We start from the raw sequence: 27,109 nt of genomic DNA on the forward strand, positions 1-27,109 counted from the left end.
AAAGTTGCTGGAATATACCACTTTTTCCTTTCGGGAGGTGAACACTGTCTGTCATAACATTCGCATTCTGCTAAAGTGTCGCTCTTCTTTGCTCTTTACCCCATAAGAAGACAGTTCTATAACACAAAAAATCACATACTTCATTTAAATAAATGGCAATTACGTAATATTAAAAGACTATACGTTTTAAACTTGTAGTTTCCCCTCTTTCCTGAATAAGTACTACAGGCCGTACAGCGCGAGCCCTTTTCTGAACAAACTGTCCTGCGAGAGACGTTCACTCATTCAGTCCTCTGCCTTACACGGAAACTTTAAAAGTAAGTGAAATAAACCTTTTTATGGCGACGTGGAGTTTTTAAACAGCTAAAACGTACTTTAGAACGTGTTCACAGAGACGAAGAAGTATTTCGGAGTTGGTTTTTATCGCCACGTGGCTGAGACTGAAATGGCTTGAAGCTGTCAGGAAGTCTATCTATAGCCCTGTAGACTGGAGCTGAGCTGAACACAACAAACCTGACACTCAATCACTTACAGCTACTTTTTTTATTTACTTTTATTTACAATTAGCTTTTTTTTTTTTTTTTTTTAAACCTACATACACTGTTACAAAACTAGGAACTAAAATAAAGCTATATATATATATATATATATATATATATATATATATATATATATGATTCATATATTTACCTCTATGTTACTGACATGAGCAATAAAAAAAAATTAAGTAATAGTAACAAATTGTTGATAAATACAGTTTCACAAGTGGTGGATTTATTACTACATGTCTACAAAACAAATGGAGTACAAATAAACAAGGCCCATATATGAAGCAATGTCAATTTTCTGTTTATACAGAATTCATACAGACTTAAAATAAAAAAAAAAGCTTTGCTCAAATGTGCAAAAGTTTAAAAAGTTTAAAGTTGGTGTGAAATTTATGATACTTTATGAAAATACTTTGAACTGAGTTCTCGATTCTGATTGGCTAGAAAGTGTTGGTTAATTTTCTACAATCATAGCATCATAAAGTTTATATTAATGTTTTATATATATGTGTGTGTGTATGTATGTGTAATATATGTATATGTATGTATGTGTGTGTATATATATATATATATATATATATATATATATATATATATATATATATTATATATATAATCAGGGTTCCCACGCGTCCTGGAAAACCTGGAAATCCTGGAAAATTAATGACCAATGTTCCAGTCCTGGAAAACACATGGAAAATGAGAGAAAACATAAATTGTCCTGGAAAAAATCTTGTTGTCCTGGAAATTATTATTTTTAAATGTTCTTGATCATTTAAAGAACAGTTTACAACTGGTCGAAACAATTAACATTAGTAACAGAAAGCGCTCTCTTCAGGGACGCTGAGTTTTGACGGGTTTTTTGTTATGCTGTTTAATCTCGCTGTGACGGATGACGCCGTCTTGTGTTGGCGGTTTCAGCTGCTAGGAATGGTTTAAGTGCTCGAATGTTTTCAGCAAATGGTGACGGGTAAGCAGGTTATATTAACCTTGTTAATCTGAATATCATGTGCAAGGGGAATGCACAGCAAACTAAAGCATGCATGACGGCATTGGCCTGAGAAAGGAAAGGGTATTAATATGTGCCGTCTTTTTATTTTATAATTGTTGAAATTTCATTCACATGACAAATTGTCTTTAAAAGTATAGTTAAGTAATAGCCATAAAGTGTACGTTGTTTTTAAGACTTCTGGAGAGAAGAACATATTACTTTAGGCCGTGAATCTGTGAGCCTTGTCTTTTTTTGCTAAATTTGAAATGTCCTGGAAAAGTCCTGGAAAATGATCTCTGAAAAAGAGTGGGAACCCTGATAATTACATTATATAGTGTGTGTGTGTGTATATGTATATATTCTATAACACAAAAATACACGTACTTAATTTAAATAAATGGCAAATACATAATACTAAAAGACTATATATATATATATAAAGTAACAGCTTATATAGGGACTTTCATAGTGGATGTTTGACATAATCAAAGACTAATAATAAACGAAATAAAAAAATAAATTAATTAGTGCAGTTAGTTGGATACTTCAGAATGTTATTGAACAATAATCACCTTTGTGTTACCTTTGCGTCAGGTTTAAATACTGATTTATCTGGCGTTTGTTATTTAGCAGATGAACATTTACATCTTTATTCCTAAGTTATCTCAATAACAATAAGGTATATAACAATAGGGTGTATAGTTCTAGGTGCTGCCCAGGAAAATGACTTTTTTATTTTAATTCATTTGCAACACTTGGAGAAGGGGGAAAGAATGAAAGAAAGAAACAAACAAACAAAAAAACAAGCAAAATAAGAAACGTCTGTCATCCAGTGAATGTTTTCATTTGCATAAAACATGAACTCAGGGTGCTTAAACTTTTGCACTTCCTTTTGTATGTATGTTTCTCCTCTTTTAATGGTTACAATGCTCGTTATTAAAGACATCCTGAAAAACCCAGGCTTGACTTTTTTACTCCTCTGAGTACATCAGAAGGTGAGTGTCATGTGAGTGTGGTGTGGTGGCATGTGCATCTGATCATGATGGACGATCAGGGAGCTTCAGTGTACGTAATCTCGACCGTGAGCAGAGATCCGTGATGGACTGCTGATGTGCCATGTATGGATTGCTATTCGGAGCCTAAATGTTGCATGATGAATCTGACAATTCTCACAAGTTTTGTGAACACTTGACCACTGTTGAACATTACACTTCTGATGTAATCCACCTTTGGTGCTATAATAAGCTCCAATTTTCTCTTCTGGGGAGACTTTCAACAACTAGATGTTGGAGGGTTGCTCAGTGAGATTAGACACTGATGTTAGGATGTCCAGAAAGTCTGGGATTCAGCCAATTTAATTCAAAGGTGTTCAATGAGGCTGAGTTAGAGTCAGGGCTCTGTTCAGGACACTTAAGTTCCAGTCCAACCTTAATACACCATTGAGCTTTGTGCACAGGGGCATCGTCATGTTACGGTTTGGGCCACATATATTTCCCACCGAAGGGAAATTATTAGAGACGTTCTATACAACGATGTGCTCTCAAATTGATGGGGATGAACCACATATCAGTGTGATTGTCAGGTGTCCACAAACCTTTAGCTATTGCAAGGGTGGAAAAATCAGTAGCCCAGGACTATGGGACGAGCAGATTTCATGTTTGGGTTGAGTCGTTATATGGTAGATAAGTCAGTTCTTTAAATGTTAGCACACTTTTGGTGCTGTAAGTATAGAGCTTGTAATTAATCCCACCACCACACAATCCGACACTTTATCGGGTTTAATAACTAGTAATACAGACGGATAGTACAAACCTTTTCCTATTCAGGAATATTCACTATATTCTTGTGAAACATCTATGAAATGCGAAACATCTCATGGTCGAAATGTTCACCATCAGCTTATAGATTCATTCGTACTGACTTTTTTTGTTTACAGCACAAATATGGTGATCTACATCAAAAAAAAAAAAAAATCAGACAGTATAACGATCAGATAAGGGCCGTTTATGGCTCTTAGTGTATATTAAAGTAGTTAACTAGCTAAGCTTTGCCATGCGGTTTTTCATTACGGTTGCTGCCAGGTTTTAGCGTAGTCACTACCAGATTAGGTTTAATCCCTGGGGTTTGGGTTCAGGGTGAGCTTTTGTGCTCACCTGTGTCAGCACAAAGAGGAGATGAGTATTGCACTTTCAGAGACTGATTGCCGTGTGGAAAGTTCCAGTTTTTTCATCTCGGATACTGAGATGAAAGCTCTGAGTATCAGATACTGATCCTATACTAACATGCTTATGGTTTACTCTTCGCTTGCGGCATGAAATAGCGCCGTGTTTAAATCGGAATGTCAGTGTTTTGGGCCAACAGCTGTTTCAGTATCTACAGTATCGTATTAGTGCATCCTTGCTGTCTGATTGGCTTTAAACTTAACATTTACAACAAATCAGCTTCTCCCCTCTGCTCTAACTTGTGACGAGAATGGACAATGAGAGGGGTTCTCAGTCCCGGCCCAAGGAAGTAGGTGGGCCGTTGCAGGGCTCGACGAAGACCGTTACCCCTCAGAACCTTCACGGAGGCAGGAGGAGAAGAGTCCAGCACTCATCGCACTCAGAAAGCCATGCCTCAGAAGACCGTCTCTTCTTTCCCGAGCCGTACGGTTCTGTGCATGGCTCCAGAGGCGAGTTTGTGTGGTTCAACAGCAACATGTACGAGCAAGCCGAGGACTTTTCTCAGAACCCGTCGAGCTTGGGATCGAGTCCAAGAGAGCAAGTCGTCCACCGCTCCCTGGTGTTTAGAGCAAAACGGAAACCGAATCAACCCACCGGAGAGGAGATGAACCGCATCCGGTCTCGCTCTTACAGCGCTCAGAAAAACCAGCGCTCATCCTCCGAGCCGCAGAAAGGACGCAGGAAGAGGGGTTACTCAGAGACGGAGCGTCCCACCCCGAGAAAACGGGACAAGTACGCCACTTTTCAGGGCACAGGCCAAGCTTGCGGTTGTCTGCTTGTGTATTATTAGTCGCATCCTCATTGTGGAGACAAAACCGTGGCAAAATATCAGTTTCACACTGATTTGTGTTTGTATCTGCCACATGGATGCAAATGGGCAAAAAGCCATCAAATAGATTACAAAGAAGGTTCCGAGCCTGTACTGCTGAGCACAGGCCTGGTCAGCAAAAAACAATGAATGGGTTTTAGTGATGTTTTACAAACCTACCTGTGTCCGTAGAGCTGTTTAATTCTTAACTACAGACAACAATAAATGTAGGGGTTTTTGTTCAGAGATTAAAACACATACACACACTTGAGGCATGTCCTTCAAGTGAATTGAAAATAAAATCTGCACAATAATTTAAAATAGTAACTGAGATTTTGTAAGGATTTATATTTGATGAAGCAAAAAAGAAATAATGTGTGTGTTGCTCTCACATGCACACACACTCAAATATGCTCGATGTTCATATCTGAATAAACTACAGACTGCAGAAAAGTTTTCTGAGTGTCAGATGATAAATCTGTCCATGCGCTCAGCTCCACGTTCAGCGGTTCACGCCAGCGTCGGCACCAGCATCAGCAAATAAAGACTTGTTCATGTACGTTTCTTTTAACCTTGTTACCAATCTCACTGTTTTCTGTCCTCTCTTATCACAGCGTTATCATGAGTGGAGTCCAGTGCTTGGCTGAGGAAAAGATCTGGTTCGACAAATCCAAATACGACGAGGCAGAGCGACGCTTCTACGAGGGAATAAACGGCGTACCTTCGGCTCCTCAGGTACATGTAGAAATCTGGCATCGCAGTAACATGTATACCTGTTTGTTCAGCTGTTATTTGTTCGTCTGTGGCCAAAGAATGAAGTGCAGTATTTTCTTTCCAAGCTCTTTAATCCCCTTTACATGCCACCCGGCTGCTTTGTACTGACTTCACCTGCTTGCTTGCTTTGTGTCCTGTCTGTCTCTCACTTGCTCCTTTGACTCGGCCTTCTCCGCCCCGCTGTGCCCTTAAAGGAGACAGACGCTAACGGCTTCCTGCAGGACATGGTTAAAGCCCGCCAGGCTATCCAGCAGTCCCTAACCGGAGTGAGTACTGACACAGTTCCATCCAGAACTGTCATTTGGTCGTGAGAAAGGAGACTGCTTTCTGTTTGCAAACCTTTTAACAGAAAAGTCCTCGATTATTGAATGTCATTGAAAAACTTCGGGAGAGTTTGTGGAGCTTACAAAGACAAAAAATCTTCTGAAGTTTGTCAATTTGGTCAGTGAACTCTTTTGGCAAAAAATAATATAAAAGATTGCAAAATAATTGTAGGAAAAATGAGCGTGTTATATGACAATAGACTTCATTTGTGTTTAACGTCCATGTGCTAAAGTGCTAAATATTTTCCATGAATATTTGTAACCTCTGTAAACATTTCCATCGGTCCTTATTGTTTTTGTTCATTCTTGCATGTCTCCCTGCTTATGTGTGCGTGTGTGTGGTGTGTGCATGTATGTGTGTGTGTGTGTATGTATATATATATATATATATATATATATATATATATATATATATATATATATATATATAAAGTGTGTGTGTGTGTGTTTTGCTTTTTACCATAATAATGTAATGATGTTTGTCTAGTTTTTATATGTAAAACTCTCTCTCTCTTTTCACAATTTCTATTCACACCTCATGTGCATTATTTTGTTTTTTCTCTCTCCTCTTGTATTTCCTTCCCTTGGGGGGTTTGTGGGCAGGTAAAGACAGCGTTGCAGTCGGGTAAAACACACTCCCGTCCCCAAAAGCCTCGTGAGCGCAAGTCTGTAAGTGCCCCTGCACTGTGGGCCTCATATGGGAGCAGAACGTGTGTGTGTGTGTGTGTGTGTGCATGAGAGAGGTGCACGTGTGCTGCTATCTGAATAAGGTTGCATGTGCATGCTGCGTCTAGAGCCTGAGCTGTTTAGACCTTTAGACCTGTTTTGCCCCTTTTCCACCGAGGCAGTTCGAGTGCTGGTTCGGAGCCAGAGCCTAATTTAGAACCAGTTCTTTCTTTTTCGACAGCCAAAGCACCGGCTCTGAACCAGGAAAAGTGGTTCTTAAGTAGCACCAAAACGTTGCTGGTCTAGACTTAAGAACCGCTTGTGTCAGGGGCTGTGGGCGGGGCTACTGTTAGCGCATTGATAATGTACCTTAAATATACTAATGTTTAATACACTTTTACTTTACCGCGATATGATACATTATCAGCACACATGATAGTAAGTAGCTACATGCTAAGGCTAACTTTTTTTCTGTTAATGATAAAATAACGTTATGTACTTTCTCCATAACAACCTCCGTTTATACAGATTACATGGAGCTGCACGTACACGTTGTATTCGCCGCGTTTGGGTGTTAATGTAGGTTCACAAAGCCATGAGCATTAACAGTAAAGCAACATCCGCCATTGTTGATGTGTTTGTGTTTGCCGCTGCTGCGCTAACGTTGCTGTGTAACGTGACACGTATACAGTGACGTCAGACTCGGCTCTGTGATGCTCTCAGTGTTTGGATCTGTTTTGTATCCCATGGTGTTCTCTGATCTAATCTTTGTTCTGTATTCATGGTGAAGGACTCGCTTTCCTCCTGTGCAGTAAGTAAATAATAGCGATCCGGACCGAGTCTCTGGAAATGCTCCATCTTTCTGTTTCTGTCCTGAACCCTGTGCTTTTCATTCAAAGAAGGCATCGACTTCGACCAAAGAAAGTGACCACAATGTGTTCGTCGATATTCCTGTTACAGCAAAGACATTCCGGGCATTTAGTCAAACAAATTTGCACATGAAATCAGTCAAACTAAACCACGTGTGCAGGAATGACGCTTGAGGGTTTTGCCTTAGAATTTGCCCCGTGCATGGTGTGCTTTTCAGATTCCAGTGTGCTCAATGAGAGTGCAGTGTGTCAGTGCAGTGTGTCAAGGGAACATTTGCACCCCGGTTTTGTTCCTCCTAGCAGTCCGAGTCTCTAATCTTCTGTTTTGTTCTTGCGTCTAGAGTCAGAATGCCAGCAAATCAGAAGATCAGAGCGAGCTGGTGTCCCGCATCAAGAGCCTGGAGCTGGACAACAAGAACCTGCACAAAGGTGTGTGTCTGTCTGTCTGTGTGTGTCTGTCTGTCTGTCTGTCTGTGTGTGTGTGTGTGTGTCTGTCTGTGTGTGTGTGTGTCTGTCTGTGTGTGTGTGTGTCTGTCTGTGTGTGTGTGTGTGTGTGTCTGTCTGTGTGTGTGTGTGTCTGTCTGTGTGTGTGTGTGTCTGTCTGTCTGTGTGTGTGTGTGTGTGTGTCTGTCTGTGTGTGTGTCTGTCTGTGTGTGTCTGTCTGTGTGTGTCTGTCTGTCTGTGTGTGTCTGTCTGTCTGTGTGTGTCTGTGTGTGTGTGTGTGTGTCTGTGTGTGTGTGTGTCTGTCTGTGTGTGTGTCTGTGTGGCATCAAACTATAAAATACAAATATTTCCATTAGCCGATCGGTTAAATCATGACATTCGTCCGTGAATGCATAACTGTTTATACTGAAGTGCTGAATTCTGGAATCTGATTGAATCTGAATCTAATAAAAAGAAAAAAAAATTAGAATATTATAAACAAACAAACAAACAAAAAAAAGTTAAAATAGAATAAAAAGGTACATTTATATTTTCTTAGTGAACACTTTGCCTGAGTTGTGTGTGTGTGTGTGTGTGTGTCTTGTCCTGGTCAGTGGTCGATGACCTGAGGGCCATGCTGTCCAAGCTAGAGAGCAGAATGTCCGTGTTGGAGAAGGGCCCGAGTTCGGCTCCTAAAGCAGCGGCTGCTCCACAGGTGAGGTGAAACATGACATTTACTGAAGTCACAGCAGCTCCCAGGAGGAAATGTTCATCACATTCATGAACTACAAACAAATCCTCCTGTTTTGTCTGACACCTCTGTGACACCTCTGTGACATGTATCCAGTTTTCTGTACCGCACCAGATATCGTGCACTTCCTGTAATCGGATCTCATTCACACTCGGTTATTTTCTCCAACTTTAGGCTGCACCGGCGCCGAGACCCAAAGTGGTGGTAAAAGAAGAGGAAGAGGAGGACGACGACATCGACCTGTTTGGCAGCGACGAGGAAGACGAAGAGGCAGAGCGCATTAAAGCACAGAGGGTGCAGGAGTACACGGCGAAGAAAGCTAAAAAACCCGCCCTCATCGCCAAGTCCTCCATTATACTCGATGTCAAACCCGTACGCACTCAGATCCTTACTGCTAAAATGATTTTAGGATTTATTTAGTACTAATACATTTATTACATATGATCATGTAAAAAAAAAAAGTAAATATTTTAAAATATTTATTATTGCTAGATATTTATTTGTTTTTTATTGAATCCATTATTTTTATTCAATTTTAATGCATTTATTTATTTATTTTATTCCATAGTTATTGTAGATATTGATAAATGTTTTTATTAGAATAATGAAATAAACATTAAAAAAATTAAATCTTAACTTCAATAAATTAAAGAACATTTATTTTTATAATTTTTGTAATAGTATTAAATGCATTATTATTAATGTACATTTTTGTCATTTTATTACCAACCATTTCCCTCCCTCCACAAATCCCCACCCCTCTTTCTCTCTCTCTCTCCCGCTCTCTCTCCCGCTCTCTCTCCCGCTCTCTCTCTCGCAACCTCTCTCGCTCTCTCTCGCTCTCTCTCGCTCGCTCTCGCTGTCTCGCTCTCTCTCTCTCGCTCGCTCTCTCTCGCTCTCTCTCTCTCGCTATCTCGCTCTCTCTCTCTCGCTGTCTCTCTCGCTCTCTTGCTGTCTCTCACTCTCTCTCGCTGTCTCACTCTCTCTATCTCTCGCTGTCTCTCTCTCTCTCTCTATCTCTCACTCACTCACTCTCTCAGTGGGATGACGAGACGGATATGGCAAAGCTGGAGGAGTGTGTTCGTTCGGTGCAGATGGACGGTTTGCTCTGGGGTGCCTCCAAACTGGTGCCTGTCGGTTATGGCATCAGGAAGCTGCAGATCAACTGTGTTGTCGAGGACGACAAAGTCGGAGTCGACATACTCGAGGAGGAAATCACCAAATTTGAAGACTACGTGAGTGCCGATTTTGTCTCGGAACAAAATGCGTAAAATAGCACAGTTTACAGATGAGAACTGTTTTATTCAACCAACCTTGAATTCTTACATTTTTCCATATATATTTATAATTTTTTTTTGCGCGCAGGTCCAGAGTGTTGATGTTGCTGCTTTCAACAAGATCTGAGCGTTTGCTCGACAATCACCACCTCATTTTCAATGGGCTGCCTGCTGCTTCTCGATCGCACAGATACCAATAAACTGTTACAAAGCCTTACATGTAGAGTTTTGCTTATTTTATTTTTTAACATCTCAACTTGTGCGATGTCGAGATCCAGGGTGTAAATTTCATGATGGTTCTCAGTCATGCAGGTTATTTGAAATTGTTTATTAGTGATAAGTCAAGCAGACTTGTGGTATTTCATTATGGCTACAAGGGAAACATGCTGCCAGATCCTGAAAAATTCATCAAGTTGCCAAGTTTAAAATAGATGTCATGTGAACCTTCACTAGTTCGCTAAACAGACTACTTTCATTCAGTCTTTGTGTTCTAGTCCGTAAGTTAATTCATGAGTACGACCTGCCCGGACCAGACCAGTGAAGAACATCTGAACACAAATTTGGTTCTGAACAGTAAAGATACCACAAAGCCAGTTTGTAGGGTTCTCCTTCCCTAAACTGAGAATTTAAGTATGGGGCACAGTTTGAGTGTGGAACCGAGGCCAAGCCAAAACCTGGGGTAAAGAGGCTGGGAGAACGATGTGTGTGTCCTGTGCAGTAAGGTCATGGTGTCCCTTCTCGGTGAAATGCAGTAGAAAGCTAGTACTCCTGCCTTGTGGTCCACAAACACTCCTATCCTGGCTGAAATAGGAGATGAGATCTCCAGCTTGGTTTTATTATGCTGAAATGTACAATGGCCACCAGAAATGTTCAAACTCCACGATTTGGAATTGCAGCCCAGTTTTCCATTGGCGCTTCCACCGTGCTTGATAATCCCTTTGTAAGAAACCCCGATCCCGATCCCACCACTGCCGCTCCACTCCACCTCCCAGTAACAGCGGGATGAGACGGCCTCCTTGGCCAGCACCTGAGCCCAGCCGCTGAATCTGTCCAGATGTTCTGGAGAGTACTGGGAGTCGTAGCAGGTGCTGACCTTTCGGTTCCCCTCGGAAAGGCAGAGGTAGGAGTTGGCAGTGTTTGGATCCAGTGTCACATCACAGCTGACTGTAGATTAAGAAAATAGAAGGTTGGTGCTGGTGATGTCATGAGATGAGACATTTTAATGTTAACAATATACATGCTTAGAACGTTTTACAGATTCTCTGCCACTTGATATGAAGAAATTCTGACCAATCCCAAGTGCTCCTGCAGTTATTTCAGTTTCTATTCCTGCTCTTTCCCAGTTCCTTCCAACCAGCCAGTTCTAACTACCAACAGGCGAAGGTAAAGGCAACCATGTGCTTTCTCTGTATCATGCAAGCCATCTTTTTTTTTAACTGCTGCTCCTGCTGCCTAACATGGTAGTGTAACAGTTTTGTAGGAAAGAGCGCTCTGTCCTCTTCCAGCTACATAAGCTCACAGATGCCCTCTAGTGGCTAGAGAGAGTATTCCATTCCTAAACCTAAACTAAGCACAGCCAGCATTGCTCTCTTTGTCTCCTTGCTACAGTTGGCTGTAATATCTTTGCGATTCGAGTTCCTGAATGTTATCATAAACAACTTTCTGTCAGCTCGTGTATGCAAAGGTGAACAGAGGAAGCACGGGTTAGCCTTTATTGGTGTCGTGTCATATTGGAGAACTGGATGGTGGGTGGGAATGGGCCAAGACTAAATTAGGGAGAAAAGATTGGACATAGGGTACGGTGGCTTAGTGGTTAGAACGTTCGCCTCACACCTCCAGGGTTGGGGGTTCGATTCCCGCCTCCACCTTGTGTGTGTGGAGTTTGCATGTTCTCCCTGTGCCTTGGGGGTTTCCTCCGGGTACTCCGGTTTCCTCCCCCGGTCCAAAGACATGCATGGTAGGTTGATTGGCATCTCTGGAAAATTGTCCGTAGTGTGTGAGTGCGTGAGTGAATGAGGGTGTATGTGTGTGTGCCCTGCTATGGGTTGGCACTCCGTCCAGGGTGTATCCTGCCTTGATGCCCGATGACGCCTGAGATAGACACAGGCTCCCCGTGACCCGAGGTAGTTCGGATAAGCGGTAGAAGATGAATGAGAGTGAATGAGATTGGACATAAAACAGGAACTGTTTAAATTGGGATGTGTTTAAATTGCAGCTACCACTTCATTCTTAACGCTTCCTGCTTTTGGTACAAAAAATAGAAAGCTGCTGGTTAGTTGTCCGATATGGTGGCAACCATAAAGTTATGGTTACTACGGTATATGGTAACATTTTCTTCACTTTTATAGATTATTTTACATCATACTTTACATTACAAAGGAACTACAAATGGACTGACAGAATTTCTGACTAATTAATTTTTTTGGCAAACTCTTTGCGTCATTATCATCATAGCTCTAATGCAAAACCAAATATTACTTTCATGCAAATAGGCTTACAGTGTAAAAGGTCGGCTCTGGTCTTCGGCTCGCTTTGTGCTTGGTCTACGTTTTTCACAGGAGAAACTGAAAAGCATCAGTAAAAACTGAGTTTGTATAAGACACTGAGTTCATGTTAATGAAGGATCAGGATGTCGTTCATGGTGTGTGGTGTGGATCAGTACCTATTTCAGGATCTGCAGGAACAGGGGAAGTGCTTTCAGCTGATAAAGTCTGTTCACCTTTAACTAGAAACATAAAAGAGTAAAGGTGAAGATCAGCTGGTAAACGGCAGCATCATCAACACCAGACTAACATTGATTCATTTCATATAACAGCACAGCGTTTGGTTCCTTCAGCCATCTGTAGAAGTGATCAATCCAGTGAGAGCTAGGAAGTTTAGAAGTTCTTAGTTTTCTTCACATCAACGCAAAACTCACTTAAATCGGAGATTCTGGCTAACTCCTTGTCGCACACGTCATTCACTCGCTCTCTCAGCTCTGTGACGGCTCTTCTCAGGACCATCAACGAGAAGTATGGATGGACGTCAACACCAGGCAACTCATCAGTGTCAGCAGGAACCAAAAGGGATTTGTACTTCTGTACACGAACAGTTGAAAAATATAAATAAATAAAGATCTAAATGCTAAATTTTGAATTAAAATTTGACAAAACAAATTTTTAGGTTTGAATTCGTGTCTGTAGTTTTGTAGTTGATTTACATAAGATTCAAATGTCCCACGGCTTGACTTGGTGTGCAAGGTTTCAAATTCAGCACTATGATAATCACCTGGAGAAATGTTTCGTTTGGTTTTTGGTGCTACAATAATTTTCAAATTCAGATTCAAATTTTTAAAACATTACACACAAAGGATTCAGAATTGCAAAGGAGCGCAAAGAACCGAAAGACAAAGACGAAATCGAAAGTTTACACATTCGAGTTTTTATTTGAACTAATGAGCGAGTTTGTAAACAGATTCATCAGCATAACATCGAAACATCAGCGGGTGATGTAGCCTTGTTTTTATCTGAATTTGAAATGGAAAAAATGATGACGAAGCATTTTATTTTGGCACACACAAAAAAATGTTTTTGTTTTCATGTTAAAATTGTATATTAAAAAATATATTGACCTGTAATTGTTTGACTGAACACAATCTACAAAGCAAATGTTCACAAATGCAAATCTAGAATTCAGAGAGTCACCCTGAAAGCTCGAGTAGACAATTCTCTGTTAAACGTATTCTCTTGGTTGGAAAAATGGATGATTAAAATAGTCTTAAATCGCAGAAATCAGAACCTGCTGAATTTTTTTTTGAAGTGTCATGTCATCTTATGTTTCTGTCCATTTTTCTGCTGCTGAAAGTGAAATTTAAGTCATTGCTCTAATGAGTCTAATAAAATGTAATTTCACTTCAAATCTTCACTTATTTCAAATCCAGGGTTAAAATTTCACTCACTCACTCTCACTCATCTTCTACCGCTTATCCGAACTACCTCGGGTCACGGGGAGCCTGTGCCTATCTCAGGCGTCATCGGGCATCAAGGCAGGATACACCCTGGACGGAGTGCCAACCCATCGCAGGACACACACACACTCTCATTCACTCACGCAATCACACACTACGGACAATTTTCCAGAGATGCCAATCAACCTACCATGCATGTCTTTGGACCGGGGGAGGAAACCGGAGTACCCGGAGGAAACCCCCGAGGCACGGGGAGAACATGCAAACTCCACACACACAAGGCGGAGGCGGGAATAGAACCCCCAACCCTGGAGGTGTGAGGCGAACGTGCTAACCACTAAGAAATTTCAGATTTGTGATTTTAAATTCAGATTGTAAATGTAGGATTTCATGTTCCACATCTGCTGTTGAAATCTTTCTGTTCCAAAAGCAGGCTAAAGCAGTCGAGCTTGATCGATCACTTACCAACAGGAATTGGATGTGATCGTCAGTGTGTGATAGCAGCTCCAGCTCTGCTTCTTTCCTCCTGGTATCTTCTGTTTGTTGGTCCAGAAGCTCGAGCAGTCCCTCAGCTTGAGCCAATCCGGCTCTCTCTTCAGTTCTGAGCAGCTCCTTCACCTCGCTGTGTCTCCTCTCGATGGAGCGCAGCAGCTTGGTGCAGATTTTCTCACTGTCTTCCTCCACAGCCTGTGCTGAGCGCTGATTATGGAAAGATTCAGTAACATTTCTTCTTTTAGAGAGGTTCAGGATTTTGTATTTATCAAGAAAACTGAACTATCAGGAGCTAAATGATGAAAGAGGAATTTCATTTCAAAGAAACTTCTGGCTGGAATTACGGCATGCTGCTAGATGTGAAATCATATTTCTACAACTAGACACCAGTTTATGCGAAGGAACTCACTCCTTTTGAAAAGGTACAAATTCAATTTCTATTCTATTCTAAATTCTCAAATCTGACTGGTCAGTAATTCAAATGAAGTTTATGTTAAAATAAATGTTCGAATTTGTCATTTCTATAGAAATAAAGTTCACAGAGACTTGTACAGCAGCCACCTACACAATCTAAAGCTAGTAATAATAATACTACTAATAAATAAATAAATACATTTTAATTTAATCATAAAGAAAAATGTTATTTAAAAAAACAAACAAAAACAAAAAAAAACCCCTAATTGTTAATATGGTGAAGTTAAGTGGTGGAAATTTCTAATCTTAAGATGTTCATAAGGCTTTGTCCTTCTATGCTTATACCCTGTGTGTGTCATGACCAGAGACTGACATCGTCATCAGTAGGTTTTGTTAAGATTATGACAAGGGCGGTAGGGACTGGGGACGAGTTGTCCATAAACAATGTCCAATAGGTCCTCTAGAAGACCTTGGCCTGGTCAGATTAGCTTGGTCAGGAGATGCATGCGGTAATTTTGAGCCAATGATTGATGATGTTTTGCTTTTACATATCTTCTGTTTTCTTGTTCTGTCTATAAAACCTTGATGTAATCAATGATCTTGGCCCTTCATCCCTCATGCTACATGTGGAGTGTTGGGTCCTGCTGCGCAGCTGAGCACAATAAATTGTGTAACCTTTTTACTCTTGCTCGTGTCTACCAGTGTTATACTTTATTCTTTAAATCTCTCTAACCTCGGAACTTCCACAACAATTTGGCGTTGTCGAGCAGGATTCCGCGCTTGAGAGTCGACTACGGGGATTCCCGGGGAGGCTTGTAGCGCTCGAGCCTTGAAGGCTGTTAACTTCACCTCGAAACGCAAAATTGGCCATGAGCGTGAGAGGACTCAGGAGTTCCCCGTGAGCCACCTCATCGCCGGAATCAAAAGTAATTGGACACGTGGAAGGTGAGAGGATTTTTTTTATTTTAATTGTAAGGTTGTAAGGGTTTTTTCCAGAGAACCCTAGTTAAATTCATTAGTGTTGAATCGTAAAATTATATTGTTGGTTGTCTCGGTGTAGAAAGGACTGAAAAGACAGGATTTAGACCTGGATCTGTCGACATTTTGTTTTTCAGATTAATTAAATAGTGTAATGTCATTCTTTAAACAAATACTACTACTACTACTCTTACTACTACTACTACTACTACTACTACTCCTACTACTACTCCTCCTACTACTACTACTACTACTACTCCTACTACTACTCCTACTACTACTACTACTACTACTACTACTACTCCTACTCCTACTACTACTACTACTACTACTACTCCTACTCCTACTACTACTACTACTACTACTACTACTACTACTACTAATAATAATAATAATAATAATAATAATAATAATAATAATAATAAAAGGTTTGGGCAAATAACGATTCCTAGAACATCGTGTTGAAAAATGATCAACTTTAGCATGTGTGTTACGATTCAATGAACTATAACAGCCATCAAGCAGAAGGTTTTCTTCTAACCGAATTAGCTGTGTTTTATATCTAATTTATTACAAAATAATAAACTGCAGTTCAACCAAAATGATTGTTTTTCTGAACGGATTAAATAACAACAGGTTTTGTTATTGCTCTCTGCTAAGTACTTAAGGCTCTGCTTTGTTGATCAGGGTTCAAGCCCCAGCACTCCCAAGCTGTCACTGTTGGGCCCCTGAGCAAGACCCTTAACCCTCTCTGCTCCAGGGGTGCTGTATAATAGCTGACCCTGTGCTCTGACCCAAAGGCGGGATATGTAAAAACTGTGTTGTAAAGTATATGTGACAATAATAAAAGCTTCTTCTTCTTACCTTGAGGTATTTCATGATATTCCTAAGCTCCTTCTCTTTCTCCTTGCTCCTTTGTTTCGATTTTCTCAAGGCCTCCTCTAACTGCATCTGTTTTTGAGTAACATCAATAAGGCATTTAATAAAACTGTTCAGACACAGAGATATATTTCTAACTTATATATATATATATATATATGACATGCACTCATTTAGATAAGAAATGTGAGTTATTTTCACATGACTCTCACATGATTCATACAGGTCTCCACAAGTGATATAATTCATGCACATGATTTATTTGTTTTTTGTTTTTTATTTATATGATTCATACACGCAAATAATTTGTCTTCACATGTAAAACGCACACATGCTTCATTCATTTTCACATTATTAAACATGATTCATTTAGTTCCATGTTATTCATACACATGATTCATTCATTTTAACGTGATTCACACATTTATTCAAAATGATTCAATGATTCAAAATGATTTATTCATTTTAACATTCATACATGCAATTCAGTCCCACGTTTGATTTTCTTAAAATACAATTCATTCGATTTCTTACGATCGGATGCGAAGTGAAGCTTAATTTTTATTTATTTATTTATTTTTCAATATATTTGTGTAGATATAAACTCTAGATATAGTATAACCCTGTCTGCAGTATCAAAAACTGCATGTGTGTGCATCAAAAACTGCATATGTGTGTGTGTGTGTGTGTGTGTGTGTGTGTGTGTGTGTGTGTGTGTGTGTGTGTGTGTGTGTCAAGAAGAAAAAAAAAAACACTTAGAACTAGAAACCAAAGTTTGCACATAGGTAATAAATTCCTAATCAGTATTGTTAATTCTGTTGTGTAGTTAATCATTAGTGTGTAATATCAGGAAGGTCACTCAGGAGACGAACTAAAATCTTACATTATTTCCTTTCATCTTCTTTTTTTTCTGTATTAAACAGACTATATTTCACCTGCATCAAATTGCTTGCTTTCTTTCTTTCTTTCTTTCTTTCTTTCTTTCTTTCTTTCTTTCTATTTCTTAACACACACAAACAGCTGTTGTTAGTTAGCTTGTTATGTAACTTCATGCTTCATGACTTTCTCTGAATCAGTGCAAGGGACGTTTCACCTCCACCCAATAATCTCCTCCCTCAGCAAATAGTGTATGCTTTTTCATTCATGCATGGTGACAAAATGCCTGGTTACATTCGAGCACACTCTGGAAAACTGGCCGTAAGTGTGGTGAACAATGACGTGACGTGAAAATACAGTCGTTGTTGTGTGACGGTGTAAAATTTCCCGCTCACCTGCTTTTCAGTTCTCTCCTCGACAGCTGACACGGTGTGATGTCCGCCATGTCCGTCCTTCACACAGAGAGGGCAGATGAGCTGCTGATCTGTGCGGCAGTAAAGCTCGAACAGCCGGCCGTGCCGATTACACACTCTCTTGTGAAGTTGTCTGGTTACGTCCGTTAGTTTGTGCGTCTTGTGCTGTTTGAGATGAACCTCGCAATAGGAGCCCAAACACTTCACACATGACTTCACAGCTCTGTGTTTTCTCCCCTGACACTCGTCACACTCCACTTCAACCGTTTTAGCATGAGGGGCATCTTGGATCCCGGCGTCCCTCAGTTTCTCCCTCAGCTTCTCCACCAGACCTGCCAGCACGGTGTTCCTGGCCAGGGCAGGTCTCGTGTTGAAGGCTTGACGACACTGAGGGCAGGCATAACCCGTCTTGTGCTCGGTTTTCTTCCAGTAGCCTTTAATACACTCCATGCAGTAACTATGGCCACAGGGAATAGTCACCGGATCCTTCAACACCTCCAAACACACCGGGCAACAAAAGTGGTCCTCGTCCACCGAGATAGTGGCTGCGGCTGCCATTTTTAATGACAGACAAGGGAGACGCAGGACAAGGCTTTTATCTCCACACACACAGAGGGCGTGGGAACAGTTGCACAGGTGAAAGGCGATCCAGGTTGCACCCAAAACAGCTCACAGCAACCAATCAGACGCCAGAGCAGAACAGTAAAGGGTCACTTCCTTGTGCTGAAGGCATGGAAGCGGAGCAGGTGCACAGGCTGCTTTACATACAACAGATATGAAAATGTTAAAGGTGAAGCAAACATTCGAGACCTGATCGTGCTTCTTAACACTACGGGTCATTTCCCTTAACTTGAATTTGAACTCAAGGGAATAAAATAGAGCAAGTTATTAAAAACATTGTGTTTACTACATGGTGGAAGACTCCAATGTTTATTTAACCTTAACCTTAACAATAGCCTTACATATGATCCCATTTACCTCGAACTCACTATACATATACACACAGATCATATTTCACCTCCTGCAGCTTCTGAAAGTCTGGTTTCTCTGGAAACCTTATGTAGTCCCTCTATTATCACTTCCAAACCTACTGTTAATGTAGAGTTTATAAGGATGGTGTTGAAGTCCTCGAACGCACCTTTTTCACTCACAGTGGCTAAAAGATACAGCACTTTTTGCTAAACTTGAAAAAATTGATAACACTGTACAATAACAGTGACAGATGATTTCAGAAAATACCAACCTTTTCTTTCACATTTTGATCTGACGGACATGTAAAAACTTACATGAACGTATAAATGGTGTTCTTTTCAATTTTAAACGTCCCACGATTCAAAATCATTTATATTGCGATCGGAAATAAGAAATCTAAGAAATGATTCCACACCTGTTGACCAATCAGAATCGAGAATTCAAACAACGCACGTCTACGTGTAAGTAAACAAATAAATAAATGATTTAAAACACAGATTTCACACCAAGGCGCTTGGTCCAAACAAACATTTGTGCACAATTTAAAGCCTTTTGCAGAAACACTTTATTTTCCATGTTATGAAAAATAAGCATTTGGCACTGACACTTTATATATACATATATTTAAAAAAAAAAATAAATTCACAAACATTAAAGCACTCACTACAAGCTCAATAAAGATAACCTGTCATTATTAAAACAAAAACAAAGCGACTAATTCTGCATTATACCTGTTAATAACGTCATTCAAATCAGTTCACGGCAGATACAGTCACGTTTCTACTGCAGGAAAATATTTTACAACAAACTTTTAAACAGAAAGCTTATTCACATCGTTTGGCTTTTTTTTTTTTTTCTTTTTAATAAATAAAACCACTCATAAATCTGGCTTCTGTGACATATATAATATGTTTTATATAATACAGGGTTATCTTACTTTTTTATTAATTGTCTTTTTAAATAAGAATGATCTTTAAACGTTTAATATATAATAGATTGGTCAAGAACACCGAAATAACGAAAGCTGAGAGATGCGTTAACGCGGCCGTAACGATGCTACCGCCGTCTTCTCCGCTGATGAAGTCTGAGTCGATTAGAAGGTCTGCAGCCTACAGCAGGTGGACAGAGATGTTAAAGAAGCAAGAGCTCAGAGAAACGGACATCGAAACATCCTGAGGAATCGTTTTAAGCAGAATGATGACTAGCATACAGACATGTCGGAGGATCGATTTTAATAGCTCGATTTATTGCGATACAGATCTAACAGACAGGGGATTGTCGTTAAATTTATTACATTTTTTCTAAAAGTGTAATTTCATTTAAAAAAAAAAAAAATCACACACACAAACACACACACACTCACCAATCGGTGATGACATTGTGAATCCACTAAACGTTGGCACTGCAACACTAAAGGTGTTTTGACCAACAAAGCCTTGAAAGACTGCAGCTGTGTGAAGATCTAAAAAAAAATAAAAGTATTAATAAAATTACAGTTTGCATACAAATGGCAGGTTAACAGTAAAGTACTGTATATTGAGTAAGTGGTTGTCTGGTGTTTATCGATTATTGTGTGACTCGTTGACTCCATTTCCCAAGACAAATTCATTGTAAACTTGTGCTTAGAAAAAGAAAGATTCAGACTCTGATTCAGTGTCTTTTTCTGACTTGCAAATTCTGATTCTGCCTCTAATGATTCTCAGGATTTGATTCACTGATTCAGACTCCATAATTCTAACTTTAAGGAATCTAAGGATTTGATTCACTGATTCAGACTCTATGATTCTGGTGTTAACTATCTGATTCTGCTGCTAATGACTCTCAGGATTTACATTTACAGCATTTAGCAGACACTCTTATCCAGAGTGACTTACATCGTTTTATTTCAGTTTATACACATGAGCAATTTAGGGTTAAGTTAAGGGCCTTGCTCAGGGGCCCTGCAGTGGCAACTTGGCGGACCAGGGATTCGAACCAATGACCTTCTGATCTGTAGTAGAATCACTGGGCTACCACATCCCACCATTTGATTCACTGATTCAGACTCTCTGTTTCAGACTCCATAATTCTAACTTTAAAGAATCTAATGATTTGATTCACTGATTCAGACTCCATGATTCTGGTGTTAACTATCTGATTCTGCTTCTAATGACTCTCAGGATTTGATTCACTGATTCAGACTCCTGTTTCATTTAGACTCAATAATTCCAACTTTAATGAATCTAAGGATTTGATTCACTGTTTCAGACTCCATGATTCTGGTGTTAACTATCTGATTCTGCTGCTATTGACTCTCAGGATTTGATTCACTGATTCAGACTTTCTGATTCAACTCCCTGATTTAGACACCCTGATTCTGATTCGAACTCTCTGGTTCTGTCTCTAATTACTAAGGTTTTGATTCACTGATTCATACACAGTCTGATTCGAAGACCCTGAGTCTGAATTCAACTCTCTCATTCTATCGTTAATGGCTCTGATGCACTGATTCTAACTCCAGGATTCAAGCTTTAGTTCTTGCCATTACTGGCTGTAATACACTATACCCAGCTTTTCTCCGAGAGCATTTATTTCTCTGAAAGAGAAGCCAGAACTATATTAGTAGAGAGAAATCTACATTTAAGGCAACCTGTGATTAAAAATAACAAGATTTAAAGCATAAACAAAGACAATTTTTGAAATAATAAATAATCCCTTAATAACGAAAACCCTGAGCCTAGAAACAGGACTAGAGTTTTTGGACTAGAAAGTTGCTCATCACTAGAAACGATCTGCAGCAATAAACAGCTAATGATGTCACTGTATCACATGATATCTTTTGCTTTCACCTGTATTTGACTCCGCATCAGCCTTTGGCTTGGTATTCTGAATAATGGTGACTTCACTGACTGGAAACAAGAGGAAAAATATTACACCATGAGCAATATTCTGCATTTTATGGCCCTCTAGAGCATTAACATGGACAGAACATCTTAATTATTAACTAATCTCCTTCCAGCTGCCTCACTGCATTACTGACACAATGATTTTTCTTCTCTGTTTACCTTTTTCTGAAATATTCACAAATCCACCTTGGCACACATCATCAAGCAGAGCTTGGAACTCAGACACCGCGCTCATCACACACCCAAAACCAGGGTCCGATGTAATGCTGGGAACGTCCATACCCACAGGCTGGACACACACCGACCGGTAGCTCTAAACAAGAACATCAAGCAGAGGACAGATAGATTAGATTAGATTAGATTCAACTTTATTGTCATTACACATGTACAAGTACAAGGCAACGAAATACAGTTTAGGTCTAACCAGAGTGCAATAGCAGCAAGTGCAGGATATACAGTTTTTACGAGACTTAGATAAGTTAAATAAGTTAAATAAAATGGTAATATGAAGTGATTTACAGATGTGTGTGTACTATGAACATAATATACAGATGGCTATAATTATAACTGAAATTTACAGAAGGATGTAACAAAATATATGGCTATTGCTATAAACAGTAATTTACAGATGTGTATGTACTATGAATATAATATACAGGTGAATATATATTTGCTATGAACATAATATACAGATGAATATATATGTACTATGAATATAATATGCAGATGGCTATTAGTATAAACTGAAATTTACAGAATGGTATGTGCTATAAACAAAATATATGGCTATTAGTATAATATATATATTATATATATTAGTTACTATAAACAGAAATCAGGTAGGTATATACAATGATAAGTTCTATACGTTAGTAGTGCTGAAATCTGAGATTTAGTCAAAGAAATATTTGCGTAACGCAGGTATTCTAAAACATGTGAGGAAACAACATGCAAACAAATGCAAATAATCTCTTACTTTTAGAGATAATTATCCTTATCAAGTCTTTGTTTGTATGTTTGTGAGCAAATATAAAGTCTCTTATTCCTTTCTAACATCCCAACATTGTAAGGCAAGTAGAACTAACACCTCGTCTATTTCTATTTCGTAGTTGGTGAACAAAAATGAACCACAACCCCATAAATGTTCCACTCATTCCACTTGGGCTGGTTCTTGCTATGTAAAGTGAAATAAATGCCCCCAAGAAAAAAGAAAACAGCCACTGTTTACTGGTTTGTGTTCACAGTACACACTTAGTTTCGGATCTATTCGTGACCATTCATTAAGCAGGATGCAGATGTTCTACCTGCAGGAAGGAGATCTGGTTGTCGGTTTGAGCGAGGTGGTTTAATTCAGCGTCTCGTTTCTTCAGCTCGGCAATCTCCTGCTCCAGCTGGCGGAGAAGCTCCTCGGCTTGGCTTGTGGCGGCTACCTCCTGAATGCGGATAAGCTCCTTCACCTCGGTACGCCGCCGCTCTATGGAGCAAACCAGTTCCGTGAAGATCCGCTCGCTCTCCTCCAGAGCTGCCTGTGCTGAGAGCTGGAGGCAATGTAAATATGTACAAATAAAACTTCGATGATTTATTGGATCAGGGTTTGACGGAAGGTAGAATAGAGCAGCTTGTTTTTCTTCAAAAATAAATCTCACAAATCGTACGTAGTGTGATCAGTTCCTCGCATTTAGCTAAAGCCCTCTTTGATTCACATACGACAAACATGAGTTCAGCTTTCATACGAAGTAATTCCATATGTTTCTAAAATGGTAGGAGTTTAAAAGAAATCCCCCTTCATGCGATTTTGCCAAATCGAGTAGCTTCCCACAAAAAAATAAATAAATAAAAATAAAAAAAATCACAAAACAATTTCATGAAATTCTGGATCCTGGTTTCATCACAGGCAACAGAGGGCTCTAAAAACATATAGCTTTGTGAAGATGAAGCCAGAGAACGATTAATAGAGAGTTTACTAAGACTCACAGTGAGAGACTGCGTGGCTCGTCTCAGCTCCTGCAACTCCTTCTCTCGGTCCTCAATTCTCTGCCGGGATTTCCTTTGTGTTTCTGCCAAAGCTTCCTGCAAATATACATCAATGTAATCTGTAAATAATATTGAATTGTAGCTGATAACTTGTGTGATTACAGAGTATGAATCTTATTAGGATCTTTTTTTTTTTATTTCACTTGGTGTGTGCTGTTATAAAAATAACCGACAACAAGGTGGCGTGATGAAGTGAACTTATTATTACCATCCTGAAGTTGATTATTTTACAGTAAATGCATATTTTTTAGGGGTGTGAATTATTCCCATTACACCACAGAATCTTTTTTGACAATTACAGTTTTTTGCTCATAAAAACCCGACGATCTACTGTGCATTTTAACCTGTTATAGTTACAGTCAATGTTACGGAACGTCCAGGATCAACACTTGTTTTTTCCTTTGTCGTGAAGGTTAAAAAAAAAGAAAAAACACAAAAAACAGCTGTGTTGATATGGAAATTTTATTAACACACCAGAATGTTGTGAGTTTGAATCCCCAGGCCACCAATCCGCCACACCTGGGCTCCTGAGCAAGGCTTTTAACCCTCAATTGCTTAGCTATGAGATGAGATAAGTGTAAGTCGCTGTGTATGAGGGTGTCTGCCAAGTACCGTAAATGTTCCCTAGGGTTATTGTCACATTAGTTCAGGTGTGTTTTTTTTGTTTTTGTTTTTGAGTACACACACAATAGGACACTGGACGTGTAAATGATTCAGTTTTAAAAGGTCAAAAGTCAATTTGGCCCTAAGCACCCACAAATATGTCAATAAACGTGCTAGCAGCCCCTTGCCATTTATATTACCAGTCATATATTACCGTATTATGTAAATAATTGATACAGATATGTTTATTTTACAAAGAAGAATCGTCTGAACTCGACGCATCTGATTCCAGACGTCTGGAAAATGGAATCGATTCCCAAATATCCCAAAAATCGATGACGTTGCAGCGTTTGATTGGTACAGAGTTAATCTCCTAGGTAACGTGTCGGAAATCGACCCAAATCGAGATAGTAGTCATTTATTCATCTCATCCGTTCGTTTAAACGCCGTGTGAGAACATTTACAACGAGCACGAGATCTTTTTTCTCCGTTACCTTTTTCTCGTTCATCTCTGTGGAAGCCAGCACCGTGTCATGGCCCTTGTGCTCGTCGGTTAAACACAGGTAGCAGATGCACCGCTGCTCTGTCCTACAAAACACCTCCAGCAGCTTGTCATGGCGTGGACACAAGCTGTCCTGCAGGATCGAGGTCGGTGCTGTTAGTTTGTGCTTCTGGAAAGCTGCTGATTCGTAGTGCGGCTTCAGATGATCCTCACAGTAAGAAGCCAGACAGACCAGACACGACCTAACAGCTCGGTTTCTGGTTTCCGTGCACACGTCGCACTGCACGTCACCTGGCTCGGCTTCTGTGGGCTCTGATTTCACTGGAGAAGAAGAATTAATCGCCGTCTTTTTCAGTTTATCCACCACGTCAGCTAACATCGTGTTCCTGCCCAGTACAGGCCTGGGAGTGAAGCTCTGTCTGCACTGAGGGCAGCCATAAACCCCCAAATAATCATCCTGGTCCCAGTAGCCTTTAATGCAGGCCTTACAGTAGCTGTGACCGCACGGAACCGTGACAGGATCCTTCAGCACATCCAGACAGATCGAGCAGTTAAACTGGTCATGTTCCAAAAACACCCCCGCCTGCGCCATTATACAAATACCCCCGAAGTCTCTGTGTCTCGATGTGACAGGCTGACGGCTTTGTTGTTGTGAGAAGTGGGTCACGTGTCTGAAGGCGTGGCCAGAAGGGAGTCACGTGTCTGAAGGCGTGGTCAGTAGGGGGGAAAGGAGGAGTCTGTTGTCAGGGAGAAAGCTTGACAATAATAAAGACTGAAATGAATGAAAACCAAATTAATGAAGCAGAGGAAGAAAAAAAAAGGGGAAAGAGTGGGAAGAACAGCAGGAATGAATTAATGATAGATGGAAGGAAGGAATAGATAGAAGAGAAAGGAGAGTAAGAACCATGATAATGATGAAAGAAAGAAAGAAAGAAAGAAAGAAAGAAAGAAAGAAAGCATAGAAAAGATTAAATAAAAGGGAAGGAAAGAAGGGAATGAGAAAGACAGAAAGTGGGAAGAACAGCAGGAATGAATTAATGACAGATAGAAGGAAGGAATAGAGAGAATGGAAAGGAGAGTAAGAACCATGATAATGATGAAAGAAAGAAAGACAGAAAGAAAGAAAGAAAGAAAGAAAGAAAGAAAGAAAGAAAGAAAAAGAATAGAAAAGATTAAATAAAAGGGAAGGAAAGAAGGGAATGAGAAAGACAGAAAGTGGGAAGAACAGCAGGAATGAATTAATGACAGATAGAAGGAAGGAATAGAGAGAATGGAAAGGAGAGTAAGAACCATGATAATGATGAAAGAAAGAAAGAAAGAAAGAAAGAAAGAAAGAAAGAAAGAATAGAAAAGATTAAATAAAAGGGAAGGAAAGAAGGGAATGAGAAAGACAGAAAGTGGGAAGAACAGCAGGAATGAATTAATGACAGATAGAAGGAAGGAATAGAGAGAATGGAAAGGAGAGTAAGAACCATGATAATGATGAAAGAAAGAAAGACAGAAAGACAGAAAGAAAGAAGGGATTAAATGAAAGGGAAGGAAAGAAGGAAATGAGAAAGACAGAAAGTGGGAAGAACAGCAGGAATGAATTAATGATAGATGGAAGGAAGGAATAGATAGAAGAGAAAGGAGAGTAAGAACCATGATAATGATGGAAGAAAGAAAGAAAGAAAGAAAGACAGAAAGAAAGAAAGAAAGAAAGAAAGAAAGAAAGAAAGAAAGAAAGAAAGAATAGAAAAGATTAAATGAAAGGGAAGGAAAGAAGGGAATGAGAAAGACAGAAAGTGGGAAGAACAGCAGGAATGAATTAATGACAGATAGAAGGAAGGAATAGAGAGAATGGAAAGGAGAGTAAGAACCATGATAATGATGAAAGAAAGAAAGACAGAAAAACAGAAAGAAAGAAAGAAAGAAAGAAAGAAAGAAAGAAAGAAAGAAAGAAAGAAAAAGAATAGAAAGATTAAATGAAAGGGAAGGAAAGAAGGAAATGAGAAAGACAGAAAGTGGGAAGAACAGCAGGAATGAATTAATGATAGATAGAAGGAAGGAATAGAGAGAATGGAAAGGAGAGTAAGAACCATGATAATGATGAAAGAAAGAAAGAAAGAAAGAAAGACAGAAAGAAAGACAGAAAGAAAGAAACAAAGAAAGAATAGAAAAGATTAAATGAAAGGGAAGGAAAGAAGGAAATGAGAAAGACAGAAAGTGGGAAGAACAGCAGGAATGAATTAATGATAGATGGAAGGAAGGAATAGATAGAAGAGAAAGTAGAGTAAGAACCATGATAATGATGAAAGAAAGAAAGAAAGAAAGAAAGAAGGGATTAAATAAAATGGAAGGGAAGAAGGGAATGAGAAAGACAAAAAGGAAAGAAGATGAAAGTGAATCATCAGAATACACTGCTGACCTGTAAGCAATGGGGGGGGGGGGGGGCAGTGTATTCTGACTTTTTTGAGCTCTGTG

The 27,109-nt window shown here is 39.6% G+C and overlaps 3 protein-coding genes across 7 annotated transcripts in view; 1 reads left to right on the forward strand and 2 right to left on the reverse strand.

Annotated features, from left to right (window-relative positions):
• The window catches only part of LOC132844833 (protein THEM6-like), a 261,817-nt gene that overhangs the window by 218,600 nt on the left and 16,108 nt on the right, over nt 1–27,109 (reverse strand). The window lies entirely within an intron of this gene.
• On the forward strand, nt 194–9,869 carry eef1da (eukaryotic translation elongation factor 1 delta a (guanine nucleotide exchange protein)). 4 transcript variants are annotated; one of them, XM_060868491.1, is made up of 9 exons: nt 194–317; nt 5,184–5,304; nt 5,538–5,609; nt 6,270–6,335; nt 7,543–7,630; nt 8,239–8,339; nt 8,550–8,747; nt 9,416–9,610; nt 9,741–9,869. In XM_060868491.1, exons 2-9 carry the CDS (start codon nt 5,191–5,193, stop codon nt 9,777–9,779), a joined length of 873 nt encoding a protein of 290 aa, XP_060724474.1. In that variant the 5' UTR covers nt 194–317; nt 5,184–5,190; the 3' UTR covers nt 9,780–9,869. The 4 variants fall into 4 exon arrangements, with proteins under 4 accessions (XP_060724474.1, XP_060724484.1, XP_060724493.1 ...); XM_060868501.1 differs by lacking the exon at nt 6,270–6,335; XM_060868510.1 differs by lacking the exon at nt 5,538–5,609.
• Nucleotides 9,874–25,335, reverse strand: ftr87 (finTRIM family, member 87). 2 transcript variants are annotated; one of them, XM_060868478.1, is made up of 9 exons: nt 24,639–25,335; nt 23,482–23,577; nt 22,812–23,045; nt 16,347–16,433; nt 14,064–14,297; nt 12,570–12,729; nt 12,315–12,377; nt 12,151–12,216; nt 9,874–10,816 (listed from the first exon to the last, which is right to left on the reverse strand). In XM_060868478.1, the coding sequence occupies exons 1-9, from the start codon at nt 25,236–25,238 to the stop codon at nt 10,266–10,268; spliced, it is 2,091 nt and encodes a 696-aa protein (XP_060724461.1). In that variant the 5' UTR covers nt 25,239–25,335; the 3' UTR covers nt 9,874–10,265. The 2 variants fall into 2 exon arrangements, with proteins under 2 accessions (XP_060724461.1, XP_060724453.1); XM_060868470.1 differs by lacking the exons at nt 22,812–23,045; nt 23,482–23,577; nt 24,639–25,335 and adding an exon at nt 17,633–18,306.

The sequence above is a fragment of the Tachysurus vachellii genome, chromosome 1 (genome assembly GCF_030014155.1).
Source record: "Tachysurus vachellii isolate PV-2020 chromosome 1, HZAU_Pvac_v1, whole genome shotgun sequence".
Lineage (NCBI taxonomy): Eukaryota > Metazoa > Chordata > Actinopteri > Siluriformes > Bagridae > Tachysurus > Tachysurus vachellii.

Coding starts and splice junctions, on each gene's coding strand:
- ftr87 (XM_060868478.1), bottom strand. CDS start 25,238: ATGGCGCAGGCGGGGGTGTTTTTGGAACATGACCAGTTTAACTGCTCG. Junction 16,434..22,811: donor ACCAGATCTCCTTCCTGCAG/GTAGAACATCTG, acceptor ACTCAAAAACAG/ATGCAGTTAGAGGAGGCCTT. Junction 12,730..14,063: donor ATCACATCCAATTCCTGTTG/GTAAGTGATCGA, acceptor GTTCGTGTACAG/AAGTACAAATCCCTTTTGGT.
- eef1da (XM_060868491.1), top strand. CDS start 5,191: ATGAGTGGAGTCCAGTGCTTGGCTGAGGAAAAGATCTGGTTCGACAAA. Junction 7,631..8,238: donor CAACAAGAACCTGCACAAAG/GTGTGTGTCTGT, acceptor TGTCCTGGTCAG/TGGTCGATGACCTGAGGGCC. Junction 8,340..8,549: donor AAGCAGCGGCTGCTCCACAG/GTGAGGTGAAAC, acceptor CTCCAACTTTAG/GCTGCACCGGCGCCGAGACC.